Source organism: Rattus norvegicus, chromosome 5 (genome assembly GCF_021556685.1).
Source record: "Rattus norvegicus strain SHRSP/BbbUtx chromosome 5, alternate assembly SHRSP_T2T, whole genome shotgun sequence".
In the NCBI taxonomy this organism is placed as follows: domain Eukaryota; kingdom Metazoa; phylum Chordata; class Mammalia; order Rodentia; family Muridae; genus Rattus; species Rattus norvegicus.
In genome coordinates this window covers 167,587,885-167,606,255 of record NC_141538.1, presented here as the reverse complement: position 1 = coordinate 167,606,255, position 18,371 = coordinate 167,587,885, and the positions used below count along the sequence as shown (strand labels likewise).

Genomic DNA, 18,371 nt, shown 5'->3' with positions numbered 1-18,371 from the left:
CCTACTTTCTGAAGGTTTCAGAGCCTCCCTGAGCCAGCGTGCACAGCTTGAACCCATAGCACGGTAACTTTCTGAGCTGTCTTCATGGTAGGAGGGTTCCTCTCAGAGCACGCACTCACCGAGACAGATCTGGTGAAAACCTTAAACGGCTGTGGTTTTGATTACCGTTTATTCTTAAGAGGCGTACAAAAAGTTTTAAAAAGGCACCTCCAGTCCTAAATCTTATCTTTGCAAGAGTCCATGTGTGAGGGTGTGCATAAAGATGTGCCAAGGCGGGGTCTTCTCCCATTGCTGCCCACTTAACGTCGGGAGGCAGGGCCTCTCGGCCACCCAGAATCCTCCTGCTTCTGTCACACTGAGACTGCAGGCCCGTGTCCCTGTGCTCCGCCTTTTTGTGTGTGTGCTAGGGTTAGGCTCATGTTCTCACACTTGCACACTGCGAGGTGCTGCAGCCCAGAACTGGGCCATAGACCCTCCCCTGAGTGTAGGAGACCCAGAAACAGGTGGGCATGGCTGAGCTGAGGTTCAGCAGATTGCTGCTCTCCATAGCTCTGGGGTCTCCCAGACAAGCAACAGGGGCAGCGGTCGGATATTAGTGAGGGACAGTGACATTTTAGGGGCTGTAAGCTCTCGCTCGATGGTGAGAGGTTAATGATCTCGCAGAGGGCCTTAGCTTCTCAGAGCCATGCTGGTTGGGCTCTCCTCTCCAATAACGGAATCCATCACCCTCTTCTAGGCTGTGAGCAACTGCTCTCACACATGTACCCAAACACACACACACAGGCACACACACAAATGCAGGCACACACACACAGATACACACACACACAGGCACACACACAAATGCAGGCACACACACAGATACACACACACAGGCACACACACACATACATACAGGCACACAGACACACACTCAGGCACACAAACACACACAGGCACACAGGCACAGACACACAAACACAGGTGCACATACACACGCACAGTTAAAAACAGATGTTTAGGGCCGACAGGATGACATAGCAAATAAAGGTGTTTGCCCTCAGCCTGCTCAACTGAGCTTGGTCTCCCAGGCCACAAGGAGGGAACACGCTCCTTCCCTTTGTCCCCTGGCCACACGTGTGCAGGCACATAAATAAATGTCATAATATTTTTAAGATCCCGTTTTGCCCGGAAACCACCCCCGCTTTCCCGCACCAGGTGTGAGGTCCATAACTGACTCACGCTGTCGATAATAGACAGTAGGCCCGAGACTAAAGTTCTCTAAGATGTGACCAAGGTATGAGGCCACGCTATGATTAGGAGATAACCAGGTCTCGGAGTGAGTCTCATTCTAACCTAAAATGCTATTTGAATGCATTGTATGGAGCCATACGCTGCCCCATCTTCCCCACTTACCCGCCCCACCTCCGTGTCCCGTACAAGGTCGGGGGAGGGGGGGGGCAGAAAACAGAGTCTGAGGGTTGGTTTCTGCTGTTCCGTTTTTCCCCAGCTCACGTTCCATGACCTTGTGTTTGCAGGTGAACATGATGACCCTGGCGGAGCACATTATCGAGGCCACACCGGACCGAATCAAGCAGGAGACCTTTGTGCCCTTGGAATCAGCCTCGGAGAGAACAGATCCGGCCACCATTAGCAGTACGATGAGCTGGCTGGCCAGTTACCTAGCTGATGCTGACCGTCTGCCCAGCGCTGCCCACATCAGGTTGGCAAGATTGGGGTTTGGGGATCCTCGGACCAGGGTAAAGGACTGGCTTTAACTGGAGGCAGGGAGGCCAAGGGTGAGGGGAAACTTTCCCAAGGAGAACACAGGGCAGTGTTCCACTTCCAGACCCTGGTTCTGCCCTCTCCCCGTCTGTTGCTTTCTCCCACATCGGTGTTTATAAGGTGCCGTGGTAAGGAGCACTGACTGATCTTCCAGAGGGCCTCAGTTCAAGTCCCAGCAACCACGTGGTGCCCCACAACCATCTGTAATGGGATCCGATGCCCTCTTCTGGCACGTAGGTGTACATGCAGATAGAGCACTCATTCATAAAATGAAGAAGTCTTTTAAAAAAACAAAACAAAACGAAACTGATGTTATCTCAGGATGACCAAGCCAGCTCGTTCAGTCAGTAGCTTCTCCAGGGCAGGAGTGAGGATTCAAAGGAAAAAAAGGACAATTAGACAACACTGTAGCATGACCCCAGCCAGTGCTGACGCTGAAGCCGGTTTATTCTTTTCCAGTCTGCTTTTACGCCACTTTAAGTACAGATAAAATAATAAGATCAGGTCTGGGTCAAGGAACAAGCAAGGCAATGAACAAAGTCCTGGAAACCCCTTTCCAGGGGCTCATCAGGATGAGCAAGACAAAAGGGCTGCCACAGAGGCCTCACCTGAGCCTGCTCTGAATCTGCACCAACTCAAATGTAAATGTTCTTGCTCTGAGCCAGTTTCCTGAGTCCTGGCCCAAAGTCAGGTTCCCCCCTTGAACTCTCTTCTTTTGTGCTGGCCAAATTCCCTCCCGCCAAGGGTCTAGAAGCAAGCGGCCCCAAAAGGCTCTCCACATCAGGATATGCCTATCCTGGCTAAAGTTTCCTAGAGGCAAGGTAGTGTCCCTAGTGGGCTTAGTATTTTGTAGGGTGCTAAACTGATAATGGGTGCTCAGTAGGAACTTCCCCAAGGTGCAGCCAAGGTGTCACCCACAGAGTGGAGGCGTCTCACCGGCCCAGGTAGCTTCCGGATCAGGTAGCTTTCGGTGGATCCCTGTCTTACCAATAATTACTGGGGCACTGGTGAATGGATGGTGAAGGTGGCTGCTAATCGTCTTCTCTTTCTCCCCTTAGGAGTGCGTACACTGAGCCCATGACTCCGTCCTCTAACGCCAGCTTGAGCCCCACAGGCTCTCCAGTCAGTGAGGTGGCTTTCGAGAAACCCAGCCTCCCGTCAGCTGCAGACTGGTCGGAGTTCCTGAGCGCGTCCGCCAGCGAGAAGGTGGAGAGTGAGCTCGCTCAGCTCACACTGTCGGACCACGAGCAGCGAGAACTCTACGAGGCTGCCAGGCTCGTCCAGACGGCCTTCCGGAAGTATAAGGTAAAGGAGGGGTGTCTATGGCCTGGCTCCTTCTGCCTGTGGTTTGCGGTTTGATAAAACGCCTCTCGGGAGATGTTACGTTGCGTTATTTTTATAATAACTCTCCGGAGCTTTAGGCTGCCCCGAGCCCCTGGGAACTCAGCCATCATCTTAGACATAAGCTTTTCTTGGGGTAAGGGTGAGGGAGGGTGGGAATCTGTTTCCTTCTACACGTCCCTAATGGAATGTATCACTGTCAGGAGGGGTTAGAAAGTAGTCGGACTGTTTAGGAAAGGCTGAGGAGAGCCTGAACAATCAGTAGTGCAATACCTAATTTGTTGAAACTACCTCTTAAATGCTTGGTTTTAGTCCTAACATCCAAATATGGTTTGACTTTTAAGAGCAAACACAGTGAGAGATTTGTGCTGAAATTTTATTTGTTTTAATTTATAGTGATCATTGTCAACATGGTTCAGTAAACCTGGGTTTTTATTTCTTGGGCAGGTACATGACATGAGTAAAGGGTTTAACTTGTTTTAGGTTAACAATTTTAATATATATATATATATATATGTGTGTGTGTGTATATATATATATATATATTTGAGGGGGTCAGATTCCCTGGAACTGGAGTTGCAGACGGTTGTGAGCCACCATGTGGTTGCTGGGATTTGAACTCGGGACCTCTGAAGGGCAGCCAGTGCTCTTAACCACTGAGCCATCCTTCCAGCCTCCACGTGTTGACAATTCTTATGTTTATATGGCATGAGTTAAACAGTTTGCTTGGTGACGGTTCTCAGGTCAGTTGACTGATCTCCCTCGCTTCACCTTTCAGGGCAGACCCCTGCGGGAACAGCAGGAAGTGGCTGCAGCCGTCATCCAGCGCTGTTACAGGAAGTACAAGCAGGTAAACCTGGCCGTGTGTCTCAGAAGGGAAGGACACCTGTCCAAGCCGCCCTGGCTCAGAGGAAGATGCCACTAAGCAGTTTGGCTAAAAAGCACCACCTCCGATTCCTGATAGCAAAGACCTAACTAGAATTGCTGCAGTTAAGAATCCTAGGGAAAGAGAACAGCAGCCTGCGCTCTGAGCTTTAGCCAACAGGGGCAAGAATAACAGGCAGGCCTGTCTCATGGAGGCCTTGCTGCCAGCTTGTGGGGTAGCTAGACTACTGGGGGGTGGGGTGCCAGTCTTCCAGAGCACCGTAGCCTCAGAGCCACTCTAAGCAATTTTATTGCCATTCACGGAGGAAGAAGCAGGCTAGATAAAGTTAAACAGATGTTAGAGTTTATAGATATCAAGGTCGTTATAAAATACTGAAACTTCCTCATTGAGTTTAGACTCATTGTTAAACCTCGGTCCTTTTACTGGAAACAGTGACACAAGCCTCTAGTCCTAGCACTTAGAGACTAAGATAGAAAGATAGCAAGTTTAAGGCCAACCTGGACCCACTCTTACACGAACAGGCGCTTCTGGAAAAGGTCTTAGATAGAAAACCTTGGGCTTATTTTCTTGGACCTTGAGTAACTCTCACATTGTTATGCAAAGGGTGTACCGTGCTAGCTTGTTTAATAACTACTGAGAGATTTGTGCTCTCCCTCCGACCCAGGATTTTGGTTTCTAACACATGTTACCGTTTTGTTTTGTTTTCCAAACTTCTCCTTTAAACTCGATCAAGGGCAGGGGAGGCAAGGGTTCCGGCTCTGGCCAGTTGAGTCCCGAGATCCCAGATACTGAAGGTCTATTGTGTAAAACGCTGACGCCACGGTCCCTTGGTCTCTGTGATTGGTGAGCAGGCTTCCTGTTAGCGCCAGATTATGTCCTACGCAGAATCAGGGTTTCAGGTCTGTGATGATAACAGGTATTTGGCTGGTTTCTTACGAAAAAAGGAAGTAAAATCTCCTTAGTGAATGTTGTCTACAGCCAGGAAGGGGAAGGCATTGTCTTTGGAAGTGTCGAGAACTGTCAAGAGCAACATTTTGGAAGGTGGAAGATATTAATACAGCCAGGCTGCCTTCTTGTTGCTCTCGGCTTTGGTTGGGACTTGTACTGGTTGTGGGTCTTTCTGGTTTGTTTCCTATGTTCGGTAAACTAAACATTAACTTTGTATTTTCTGTTTCTCCCCCAAGCTGACATGGATAGCCTTGAAGGTAATGAACCCACCAAGTCCTCTCAAACCATTTCACCAGAGTCACAAACGTCATGCCTGTCGCCAGCCACAAGGAGGGGTCATTGAGATGGCACAGTCACCAAACACTCCTTTGCTAAGCCACCCAGACACACCAGATCTGTCCTTGGGGACCTGTGGTTTTTCTAGTGGAGGTGGTTTGGGGCGTTAATAACATTTTTATGGCCAGGGCAGCCCATCAAAGACAGTGACTTTGGACTTGGTGACTATTAAGCAAATACCTAGTTTCTGTGGTGGGCTTCACTGTGACCCCAGGGATAGAATGTGCACTGTGTTCAGGACACAATGACCTGATCCACAGAAGCTCTGAAAGCTGCGGTATTCTTACCTTAAAGGACTCTCGGATGGGTGGAAAGGAGTCTAAAGCAGGTCAAGGGAGGCCAGATTTGCTTTTTGAACATCCTGATAAGTCAGTTTCCCTTCCTCGTGTTATGGTTTTGGGTCTTGGCGATGTGGTTAGGCATGGGGGTAGGCTTCTGAGTGGTTGGTCCCTTAACAGTAGTAAGTTGCTGTAAGCAAAGGGCTTTGTGTGACACACTTCTTCACTGTGTCAGAAACTCCCACGTGGCCTGGTGGGCGAGCTTTGTGTTCTTAGGGTCACAAGACTGACTCAGAAGCCAGCCCCAGCTCCTGTCCCGTCCTCGGGTCTGTGGTTGAGGACTAGGTTGTTGGGGGGCCTCTGACATGGCTCCTGAGTAGCCCACAGCTTTCTGACAGCTTCCCAGGGTCCCTTCCCAGGCCTACTGTATGAATGTGATGAGGGTTGTTACTCTCTTACGGGGTGAAATGGCCTAAAAGTGTCAGCGTTTCATGATAAGCCTTGTGTTTGGGACCTTGCATCTCCATCAGAAACTTGTGGCATGGAGCAAATTAGTTTGGAAGGTAGCTCTTTGTGTGAGTGGAACCGAGACAGAATAAGAATTAAAATGTACCTGAATTGGATAGTAAATTGTCATCTTAAAACACAGCTTACATTTATACATTTTAAATGCCTTTGGAGATCTCAAAGAAAGGCAACTATGTTGCTGTGTGAGGATCGAGATACAGTGTTGCCTACAGGCCGTCCCTGAAGGTGGTTCTTTGCATTTTGGAAGAGTACTGGAAGCTTGCTGTTGGCATCCTGAGGTCAGTTCCTAGTAGGGACTAGGGTAGGAAGGAAGGAAGGAAGGGCCCTTAACCTCCTAAGCTTGGAGGACTTCCGACCCTTGTTGTTACTGTCCCTTCCCTTCTGTGTCCCCCTGCAGTATGCACTTTACAAAAAGATGACACAAGCGGCCATCCTCATCCAGAGCAAATTCCGAAGTTACTACGAGCAGAAGCGGTTTCAGCAGAGCCGGCGCGCTGCAGTGCTGATTCAGAACTTCTACCGGAGCTACAAGAAGTGCGGCAGGAGACGGCCAGCCCGCAGGACAGCGGTCATCGTGCAGCAAAAGCTCAGGTGGGTCACAGCCTGCAGGGATTGATAGAGGCTCTGCCTGGCTTGGTATCTAGACCTGCCCCTGTGCGGGGCCTGAGACACGGCAGCCCCTTCCTCTCTAGCATAGTCTAGACACTGTGGCTTGGTCTGACAGTAGCCATGTTGTTAGTCTCTCTTAGAGGTCCTTTCTCTAATTGCCACACAGTGTTACTTTTATGTCATTGGCCAACTTCTGTATAGATCAGAATTTGTCAGGACCAGAGTTTGTACTTGAAGAGCCATTCCACAGCATTCTGAACTTCGGTCTAAGGCTCGGTGGTCCCAGTTTAGAAGGTAGTAGACTAAAGATTAAAGACGGACAATAGACTAGAAAGTATCAAGCTCAGAATTAACCCTGAGACTGAAGAGGTCTGGCTAGCACCAGAGGGCCTGTTCCCACAAAATATTGGGAAACACCTGGGTAGGTGGTACACAACTATAATCCTAACACCCTAGAGGCTAACCTGGCCCACAAAGCAACTCCCCACCTTACCCTAGATGAAGCAGTAAGTTGTAAGGGCGTATGGAGGAACCGTCTTATTTTTAGTCTTCTTACTGTCTCCTGAAACGTGGGCGAGAGCCACTGCCCACTCGGCAGGGTTCCTGCCTGGCAAGTACCAAGCCCTGGGCCCCATATCCTATACCACATAACCTGGCCAAGGAAGTGCACACCTTGTGGTGCCAGCACTTGAGGACAGAGGCAGGGAGATCCGGGGTTCAGACGTCTCAGATACAGTGCGGATTTGATGCCAGCCTGAAGCGCACGAGACGCTGGCTCAAAGTCAAGAAAACAAAGCAAAGGCTTGGGAGAGTCCCCAGGCTGATCTCGGCACCGCGGGGGCAGGGCGCACTCTGCAGTTGGTTTTGTGACGACGTTTAACCAGAAGCCGCCTCTGGCTTTAGGTCAGATCCTTCCGGGGTCTTCACTGTAAGCTTTCTGGGATCTTTCTTGTGACAGTAGTGTTCTGGCTTTTTTTTCCAGGAGCAGTTTGCTGACCAAAAAGCAGGACCAAGCTGCTCGAAAAATAATGAGGTTTCTGCGCCGCTGTCGTCACAGGTACACCAAGTCCTTATCTGTCATTGTGCTCAGGAGGAATAGTAGAACAGCCCGACCTTTCTAACCAGTTGCTGGCTCTGGGTCAGGCTGGTGACCCCCAGCAAGCGTGGGGCAAGTACTCTAGGTTGTAACAAGATAGTGGCATCTTGTGACAGCGACTTGAGAGGGTGTGTGTCTGACCACAGAGACCCCACCACCACCACCAATGTTTTTCTGTTTCAATTTTGGAGCATGAGTGTAATTTACTCAGACTAGCTTTTAGTCCAAGTTTCTCTTTAACCTACCATTTATGCCAGTTTCCATTATGGTCTTCGCTGTGTGTCCCTAAGCTGCTAACAGGCATCCACACAGAAAATCAAGGAAGAGAAACACGTAGGTGCTCACATGTGGAATTTTCACCAAGCGGCTGGCGCCCTCTGCTGGATATGTAGAAGATAGCCTTTCCACTCAGTTTACCACAGAGAGCCAGCCTGATTTGGTCCCAGGTGAGAGGGCAGGGAACACAGAGGAAAAGACAGCCGCTTGGTCCCTGAGGATATAACATGTTTTCATGGAGCCTTGCTAGAGAAGCTTCTCCTCAAACGTGAGCTTTCTTGCTGAAGACTTGGACGTCTGGGACTAGAGGGAGAGGCTTGCTTTCTCTCCGTAGATGAACCCTGGAGTCCAAAGCGGTGGCCGTTGGAGCTGCATGCACAGGGTATCTGTGTTTCTGAAGCATCAGGAGCTGTGCAGTTGAGAGCTGCAGACTGGAGCCAGCTCTATGCCGTCTGCTCTTTCTCCTGTTTAACCATTCCCTCATTCCTCAGATACCTCACGTCAGGTTCTCGCTCTCTCAAAGCCCTCTCCACGTTGCTAATAGTGTGAAATACCTCGCCTTTGAGACTTACAGTTTAACTGGGAACCTGACGGACTTACTCTTACTTAACACAGACACACATCTGCATGACCATGGAAGGAAATGTGTAATAGCCACTACATCAACAATAATAGAAAACCTTAAAGAGTGAGTGTTAGGGTGCTAGGCGTTCTCTAGATGGGACCCGAGACGGCAGGTCCATGCCCTGTCTGCTCCTCCGTGCCTTGGATCAAGATCTTCCTCCATCCACCCTACCCCGCCTACCCTAAGAGCTAGCACATGAAATACAAGCGGGAAGAAGTCCTGGCAGGAAACAGAGAGTAAACTACAGGGTGCAATCTCACATAATGACAGTGATTCTGCGAGTCTCCCCAAAGCCGATCAGTCTCCTGTCTCTGTGATTAAGCCACGCCTTTCAGCTGGTGGTCAGGCAATTATGACTTGGTAGAATAGCCGAATTTCTTGGGTTGGTAAAATACCTTGGACTCCCCCAGGTCACTTTCCTGGCCCCCTCTTGAGTCCAGTTCCTCCTCCTTTTTGTTTTGCCTGCAGAATGAGAGCCCCCAAAACACTGTGCAGCACAGAGAGTAGTGGACTTAGCCCCCGTGGTGTGGAGCGGTTATTCCATTTCATAATACTGGTTCGTGTGGTCCAGACCCTAACGTTGATTTTGAGGCCACTTTGAATAAACAGGAACGTCTGTGGGTTAAACTGTGCTATGCTCGATCCATGTTGTTTCTCGAGTCCAAACGTCTGTGAGAAACGCAGCGTGAGCAGAGCTACCTGAGTCTTCTCACTGGCTTCCCAAGGCTTGTTCTTTTGAGGGTGTGTTCTGTTTACAGTGGATGGGTCAAAGGGTAAGATACTTAAAGAACAATTGCATAAAAGACTTCTTGCTAAAGTAGGCTGGGCAGAGGAATCCCGCTCTTAACTTTAAACCAGCTGAGGAATTTGCCTAAGATCTCACCTGTCCTGAGTTCATATTTTAACCAGCCCGTCCTCAGGGAAGCTGGCAAGGTCTGCTGGGAAGGAGAGGATCAGGTCTGGGGCTCTTTCTGCCCACCATTTGCAGCAAAATAAAGACTATTGCTCTCTCACAGTTCAGATGGTAGGGGAAAAAATGCACAAGCGGACAGCAGGAGCCTTCGCGTGCTGGCTGCGCCGTGTGGGTTGCTCACTTACGGTGTCTGTCTGTCTGTCTGTCTAACATATTTCGATAAGGAGCCTGATGAAGTCCTGGATCTCTCACCTGGGGGTTATTTTAAACTTGTGTTTTCCCTCAGATGTGTAGGCCCCCATTTTGGTTTATTTAGCGTTACTTTCATAAGCGGAACTGTCCTGTTTCTTGTCTCTTAGAATTATTACAGTCTGTGTTAAGTAGGAAACCTCGTGACACCCTCTCAACAAGGTAGGTAGACAGTGGCCTGAGAAGCCAGCAGGACCCATTTCTAAGTCATGTGATCGCAACAGATTTTTCAAAAGTTGACAGGTTTTCTTCCTGCTGGTACCCGTTCCTGTCACCACCCTCTCGGCCTTCCCCACAAGAGAAAACCATCTACCTGCTAGTGTTTGGGCGACATAAAGCTATTTATTGATAAGATTTCTGCCGGGACCCTCACGTGCTAATAAAGCTATTGATAAGATTTCTGCCGTGACCCTCACATGCTAATAGCTCTCTGGTGTTGTTTTACTGTCTAAAGCCCCCTGGTGGACCATAGGCTGTACAAAAGGGTGAGTTTAGCTGCCTGCTAGCCAGTTTCTCCTTATCTTCCATTTTCAATATTTTGCTTTTTGCTTGCTTGCATGGGGCTGCAGCGTAGGTATGCCAGTAAGTTTCACATCCATTCTGAATGAGAAATAAGACAAAATAAAAACTAACCCTGAGTACTAACCCTGCTGTCTATCAGGAGAGCAGCCCACTTACAGTCCATGTGCACATGCATGAGGAAGTGAGGGAGGGACCTTCTGAGACCACCGCCCAGCATGCTCAGGCCAGGCGGAGTGCCTTCCACACAGGCCTTCCTGCTGACAGGAGGCAGGCGTTACAGGAAAACATTCAGCAAGTGGTCTTGTAACTGCAGTACTTTGCCTCATCAGATTTCCTGAAAACTGGTCAAAATTTCTTAGGCAAAACAAAACAAAATTAGGAAGTGCTAGGGTTGGGGGAAAAGTCCTTTACAGATACTGCTTCCCTGTCACCCCCACCCAGAGTGTCAGTTCCTAAACCTCTCTCTCCTTGTGGTGTGAGGTAAGTCAGGATACAAGGCTGCCCTGCAGAACCTGCCTAGGACATTGAGTACACAGCAGAAGGCGTGCCGGATGTGTAGCACCGACCTGTAATTCTTAATAAAAACGCGTGAGGTTCCTTGAGCCTAGAGAGTCCACGTTGCAGTTGGAAGTCGCTGTTCCAAACGCATTTGTATTCTGCAGACACTGTCTTAACTAGACAGTCAGTAAACACTGCCAGGGTTCCCACGTCGGAACAGAGGATTCCAGTCTGTAGGTGCACACTGCACACACACGTGTGCGGGAGATACATGGGAAGTGACAGTGAAAGAAACTATCAGAAAACTTTTCAAAATCTAGGACGAGAACTCAGCAACATTGGGCTGGAATTCGGATTAACTTTGTTAACTTTTCAAAAGGAAAGTAATTCGCATAGCAACCTGTCAGCCTGTATAGGCTGCTGCCATGCCAACTTGATGGTATAAGGATGAGTTTTTACAGTTTTTTCCTGAGTAATGACTTAGGCGTAGAACAGCTGCGACTACTTTAAATCCAGGAATAAAACAAATTAACCATGAACAGTTACTGAAGAGAAAAACTTGGAACTAAAACCAGAAACACAGCGATGCTGGTAACCTAACGGTTCCCGCTCTTCCTAGCGTTAGACGGCCCCATGTGGTAGAGCCTGTCAGACACATCTGCTTGAAGTAGAGGAGAGGGTGAGAGGAGGTTCCGTCTCTCCCACTAGAAACAACAACGAGCCCTCCAGGGGACAGGTGCATGCCCTAGCACTCGGTTTACCTCACTGGTAGTGTCTTGCATGCTAAATGCAGTTTGAAGAGCCTGCTGGAGGGAACTGACGTTGGAAGTGGTTGCTTAAGCACTTTTGAAGCTTGTTAGTTTCCAGTATGTCGATTAACAATCATCGCCAAGAGCTCATTTTCTAAGGGCTATTTGAGTGCAAGCCAGAGTCCCTACTTTAATTTCTCTAGTGCCTGCTGCATTCTGCCATGAACTCTAGAGACTCCCACTCATGCATGGGAAGCTGGAATCTCATAACATCCCTCATGCCTCATGCGGTCAGCAGGGAGCTTGAGAGAGAGGAGCCAGGAGGGTTTCAGCTTCCTTCTGGGATGGGACCAGTGATCCAGTTCCTTACTGAGGAATGGCTTTTCTATGGCTTTGTACAGTTGCAAATAAGATCTCCTCTCCCTCTCTCTTCCTCAAGGACCTGCAGTGGCACCTCCCCTTGGTAATCCCCCAAGTTGAACTTCTCCTTGGGAGCCGAGCATTCTCTCGGGTATATAGTCCTGAGACAGTGTGTCCAAGAGAATAACATGCTTATTTTTGTATAAAGTACAGCAAACCAGTTAGAGGTTTACATGTTGAAAAGTAATTGAAAACATACAGTTACATTTTGCGGTGCGGTGTGGAAAGGCTGTTGGCCAGAGCCCTGGGCCCACAGCAGAAGGACCTCCACAAAGGTAGGCGCCGCTGGCCGTCAGCAGATTTAGGACTCCATAGCACATCCTGGGTGCAGAGTATCCCAGCTGCAGGGCAACCCGAAGTTACCAACTGTGTCTTTTCATTTTCAGCCTCTCTGTGGAAGGCTGGGAAAGGACCGACACACACTCATTTGTATCCAGAGTGCAGCTCGTTTGCTTCCTGCCTTTCACCCAGGCTTAACTCCTGATTTATCCAATTGAAAATGGAGCTACCAATTTCTGATAAGTGTGTGGTTTGGAGCTTTGGTTCCTTCCTCCTTCCTTCCTTCCTTCCTTCTTCCTTTTCTTCCTTCCTTTTTTCTTCCTTCCTTCCTTCCTTCTTCCTTTTCTTCCTTTTTTTCTTCCTTCCTTCCTTTTCTTCCTCCTTCCTTCCTTCCTTCTTCCTTTTCTTCCTTCCTTTTTTTCTTCCTTCCTTCCTTCCTTCTTCCTTTTCTTCCTTCCTTTTTTCTTCCTTCCTTCCTTCCTTCCTTCTTCCTTTTCTTCCTTTTTTCTTCCTTCCTTCCTTCTTCCTTTTCTTCCTTCCTTTTTTTCTTCCTTCCTTCCTTTTTTTCCTTCTTCCTTCCTTTCCAGACACAGTTGTACTGTAAGGGGAGAATATTCTGCAGTATTTAAAAGAATTATTATTTACTTTCATTCACATGGTTAGTGTATGGTTTTTAAGGTTTAAGGATTTCCCAAAGGTTGTATAAGGGAAGCACTGCCTTCTGCATGGACAACTGGTGTGCCCCATGTGCTGTTTCCCCATTTCACAGCAGAGCCACTTAGATGCACATTCAGGAACTAGCAAGTCACTAAGTCACACGACAACTTGGCCTCGAGGTATTGAGACACAATTGGCTGAAAATGCACGCAGACGCAAAGCTGTGCCCCTTTCCGGATACTAAATGGTCCCCTCCCCATGTCTTAAGGACAGTCCTTTTGTGACCCCTCATAAATGAGGGAGGCCCTTCTCCATATATCCTAGACAGGTGTCTCCTTCTGTACAAGGTAACAGGGAGGGATCAGGAAGCACACAGTCGGCAGAGGGTACTTAGGTTTAGCCTTGGTCTTTAAATATTCTGTTTTTAGAAATCACTGACTTACTGCTCAGGTTTAATAAAGGCGGGTGGGCTCTTCTGCCAAAATGAAAGAATCTTCGTTAGAGGAAGAAGAGGTAGCATGTTCAGTCACAAGCGTTCAAACCACAGGCGTTTGAGAACTGGGTCTTCCAACCCTTCACTTTATTGAGAAGCAACCAAGCATTTTGGTGAGTGGTTACCTCAGCCAGGCAGCTTCACCTTCCAAGGCAGTCCTGTGAACTGCCTGGAGCAGGTTGTCACCAGGTTCTGGGGGTGACAAATTGGCACTAGTTTTGCTGTACAGTTTTATCCAAGGGATCGTTCTCTGACCCCCTCCCCCATGCCTGAAAGAGTAGTGTTACAGAAAGCCGAGCCGTCCTCAAGGGGCCAACAGATGTGTTAGCCACATCTTCAGTTAAATGTGGCATGAGGTTGAGATTCCAAGTGGCCCCGTGTTATCCAAGGAGTTAGAAGTGAATGTGGAACTTGTCATGGAGGATGGGTCCGAATCTCTAAGTAATTGTGTCTCACTTGCCTCTTTTAGGAAATGAATATTTTTGGAACACAGTGGTGTGTGTTAAATTGCAGACAACATGCTCTCTGTCGTTCTTATTGGGCCTCTCTGTCTTTTTTTGTTTTGCAATCCCAATGAAATTTCTGGAATATGGCAAGATCTCTCTTTTCCTAAATTTCCCACAAGCTGTTGCAGCCCTGAGAGCAACAGGTAACTAACCGGAAAGCAGCATCAGGCTGCCCTGTGTTTTTTTTTTTTTTTTTTTTTTTTTTTCTTTTTCTTTTTTTTTGATGGCCAGCACTTCGAGGCTCTGCCTGCTAAAAGCCACTGACTCATGAAGCATCTCTCTGGCTGAGCGTCACCCAGTAGGTGTAATGAAACGGCTTTGCCTGACGCTTTCCCCCATGAAACCATTGTTCGCTAGAGTCTCTGCAGCAGGCCTCTCATTTATTCATGTGTTCTCATTGGACATCTGATGGAGTCAATCAACCCTGTGAGCTTCTGCTGGCTTTCAGGGCTGCTGCTTATCTATCACTCCAGGCCATTTGATGCAGCTTTCTTTGCGGTTTTGGTTGAGACTGACACCGTTATCTCAGAGTGGGAGTTATTTACAGCCTGAATGCTTGGGGGTGGGGGTGGGGGGGTTGGATCTCGGGATCGTCTGGTGATTCGAATGGTCACGATTAAAAGGCTTGCTGCCCCGATTCCTGAACCTCCAGACTAGTCAGGTACCTCCCAAATTACTGATAAGAGACTTGTCAGAAATGTGGTCCTCGCACTGCTGGGATGTCTTGGTGGTTAAGAACACTTTCGGTTCTTGCAGAAGATTGAAGTTTGGTTCTCAGCATCCTCATGTAGCTCTGACTCCAGGAAAGCACACCTACGCTCTCGTGCATGTGCCCCCAACACAGACACAGATGCACAAATAGAAGTAGATAGAAATGTGCTCCTCATAGCTCTCCTTAGAGGAAGCAGTACCTGGGGCATATAAAAACTATAGCTTCTGTCCTGTATTTGTCTATCCTAGCTCACGCAAAGACTATTCTGTGTAATGGGATTCAGAAACAAGTACAATCCATTGATTGATTGATGATAGAGAGAGAGGAGGAGGGAGAGACAGGGTAGGTAGGTAATCTGGGCATTTTAAGTTCACTTCTTTCTTAGTCCTGTGTGGGCCTCACCTTTGTAATTCCTTAAGAAAACCCAAACTTCGGCAATCTGTAGCTGCTAACAAGGCTGGCTGAGTACCTGTCCTCTAAATTGCATAGGTAGTAACCACAGGTACTGCATTCTCAAATAGGAATCCAGTTTCAGAAGCGGAGGTCTGTGTTTACCAGGTTCATGTACTGAACACAGGAGATAACCAAGCAAAATAATCCAGGTAGTTGATTTTGGGTTGAGTAAAACAGAAGTGAATAATTTTTCCCACTAACTTTTTTTAGTTTCTGTCATGTAAACACATTTATGATGTGAAGTTGTAACAGATACAGAGGAAAATACCTTAGGAACCTCTTAGGGCCCATGCGATGGCTCCGTGGGTGTAAGTGTTGACTGTACTCACAGTTTGATCCTCAGAAGCTATGGTAGGGGAAGAAAGTGGACTCCTGAAAGCTGCCCTCCAGCCTCCATGTGGGGCTGCGCATACACATCCACACACTAAAATAAAAACATCAAAGGAACCTCTTAAAGGGTGCCAATCAGGTGTGGTAGTTAATAGAGAAGCATGTATCCACTGTAGTTCACGGAGAACAGGGAGCAAGGCGGAAGACGCAGAGGTAATGGTTAAACTTAACACAGCTTTCTTGTTGATAAAGACGTGTTTTCAGTATGCCTTTTAATGATTCTGTCCAGGAAAGATAAGGCAAAGTCACTCTTTAAAAGATCTTTGAAATATTCATTTGAAATAACTTTCTTGGAGTTTATTGAAAATTCTAGCAGTTTTGGTACTGTCCCAAATCAACTTGTAGACATGGAATTTTTTGAAGGCTATGTAGTTTGAATGCTTAATTTAATCCACCTTGTGTTTGATTTAAAGGGAATAGGGACACCTATTCCACCCCCATTTTCTCTTTAAGTACGGTGAAGCCCTCTTTGGTGATCTTAGCAGGACTGACAGCGCAGGTTTGTTTCCCGCTGTCTCAGTGGGTTGGTGACAACAGGGTGTGTCTGTCTTACACTGCAGGCTGTCTTCTTAGATTACGGACACATTCTTTATGTGTGTTTCAGGGTTCCAGGACAGCATTAGGCCAGTACACTTCTGTATGACAGTGTTTCCCCCATAACACTGTAATTAAATTCAACACAGTACTTCATGGACGATGGTGTCTTAGAATGGAGAAAACAGAATCATTATTAGTTTCATTCAAAGTATGGTCCAGATTTATCCTTTTTCTTAAAGTCTTTGGGAGAAAACAATACAGTAGGAATTTTTAAAAAAAAATAACGAAACTGTTAGAGACAGTGGAATGGAACAGAGGGGCTTTGAAGTCAGACCTGGTTCAAGCCGCTACTCTGATATTTATTGGATGCACAAGTTGAGGCAGGTTGCTTACTCCCTACGAATCTTGCAGTCTGGATTTACAGATTAAAGACTGTGGCTGTATTTTAGTTAAAAGAACTTAGTAACCTTTAACGGTACTGTAATATGATTAGCCTTTTCTCCCCCACGCCGTTTTCCCTACTTCATCCCTTAACAGACTTCCATTTAAAGAAAAGTTCTATGGCGTCTCGCTCCTCCGATGTCACGCACACACAGATTAGGGAGAGAGTTGTGTACACACACACACACACACACACACACACACACACACACACCACACACACACAAAATTCCAGTATAGTGATGAAATTAATGTACCTGAAAATTGGAATGTTCTCATTTTTCTATGTAGACTTCCTGTGTGTGTGTGTGTGTGTGTGTGTGTGTGTGTGTGTGTACACAACTCTCTCCCTAATCTATCTGTGATGACATCATTAACTCATAACTAATTCAGCACTCATTATGTGGCAACCTAAACCTTTGTGAAAACTCAGTTGACATTTTAACTAGTTCTGAAAGAATAAGTGGTAGAGGCAGGGGGTGTCTGTAAAAGCCCATCCTTGTGACCAGTTTAGCTAGATGTATAAGGTTAACGTATGCCCATCCTGGCCAGCTGGTTACAGATCCTTCGGTATGAAGTTGCCTAAAACATTCCAGTCCCCTTTTTGTTTCACCTCAGTGATAAACTTAATGCATGCAAAGCTCTTCTGATGGCTCTAGAGAGGTGAGGGCCTGTGTCTGTGGTGATGCCACCAGATTCTGAGTTCAGACATCTTGAAACTCTAGAGGTCTCAGCAGAGATGCTGTGAGTGAGTTCTGTGCCAACGCACAAACAAAACGTGGCATTTGATGTAGCATGCACATCTTGCAGGACTTTGGCAGATGGGTCTGCGTGAGCACAGACACTGCATGTCTGCAACTGAGGTTGGCACCCATGCATGCCTTGCATTCTTCCGGCCGAAAGGGATGTTAGTCTAGATGCTGCATGTCTAAGAGTTGAACAGAGATCTACAGCATGTTTCAGTTTTTAAGAAGCCATTTACCAAGTATGCATGTCCAAAAGTAGGGGCCTATAATCCTGTACTATTCTACACAGCAATGTGGTGCCACACCCTAGGACCTAATTCGCTATGGTATGCTGAACCATTAAATGCATATATTAATCCAGGCAGTGGTGGAGCCCACCTTTTATTTCAGCACTCAGGCGGATCTCTGAGTCTCAGGGCCAGCCCGGTCTACAGAATGAGTACCAGCCAGTGCTACACAGAAAAACCCTATCGCCAACAAAGAACATTAACAACAGCAAACACATTAAATGTAGCTTTCAGAAAGGACAGGTCAGGGCTGGAGAGATGGCTCAGTGGTTAATAGCACTGACTGTAGCACTGATTGCTCTTCTAGAGGTCTTGAGTTCAAATCCCAGCAACCACATGGTGGCTCACAGCCATCTATAACGGGATCTGATGCCCTCTTCTGGTGTGTCAGAAGACAGCTACAGTGTACTTATATATAATAAATTAGTAGGTCTTCTTGAGAGAAAGAAAGGAAGGACAGTTCAGGAGATGCACTGCCGTTTGTAAATAGGCTGTGCTAAGCTGGTCTGGGTGAATGAAGTAAATTAGATAAGCAGGTTTTCAGCAATTTAATATAAAGGATAAAGGTTTTCTTTCGAAGGATATAATCATCTTTCTCTGAAGACATCACAACAGCTTTCACACTCCTAAGAAATGATTTCATTTGAAGGTTGTAAATCTAAAAGTTCTTAAATTGCTCAGAATATGTTTCCTTCCATTCATTGCCAACCTGTGTGATCCACCAATAGTTTGGTGCCCCTGCCCAAATTCCTATTTACCTGTGTTTTATTGAATATATTTAGAAAATACTAGCACTCATCTAGAATAACTTTTTTTTTTTTTTGGTTCTTTT

The 18,371-nt window shown here is 47.2% G+C and overlaps 1 protein-coding gene across 14 annotated transcripts in view; it reads left to right on the top strand.

The window, feature by feature from the left end:
- Camta1 (calmodulin binding transcription activator 1) overlaps window positions 1-18,371 on the top strand; it is an 836,898-nt gene that overhangs the window by 813,983 nt on the left and 4,544 nt on the right. For 4 of the 14 annotated variants that reach the window (XM_087550157.1, XM_087550153.1, XM_087550159.1 and 1 more), the window contains 5 exons: window positions 1,518-1,702; window positions 2,823-3,069; window positions 3,884-3,955; window positions 6,479-6,672; window positions 7,673-7,747. In XM_087550157.1, the coding sequence (XP_087406283.1) occupies window positions 1,518-1,702; window positions 2,823-3,069; window positions 3,884-3,955; window positions 6,479-6,672; window positions 7,673-7,747 (773 nt within the window). 14 annotated transcript variants of the gene reach the window in all.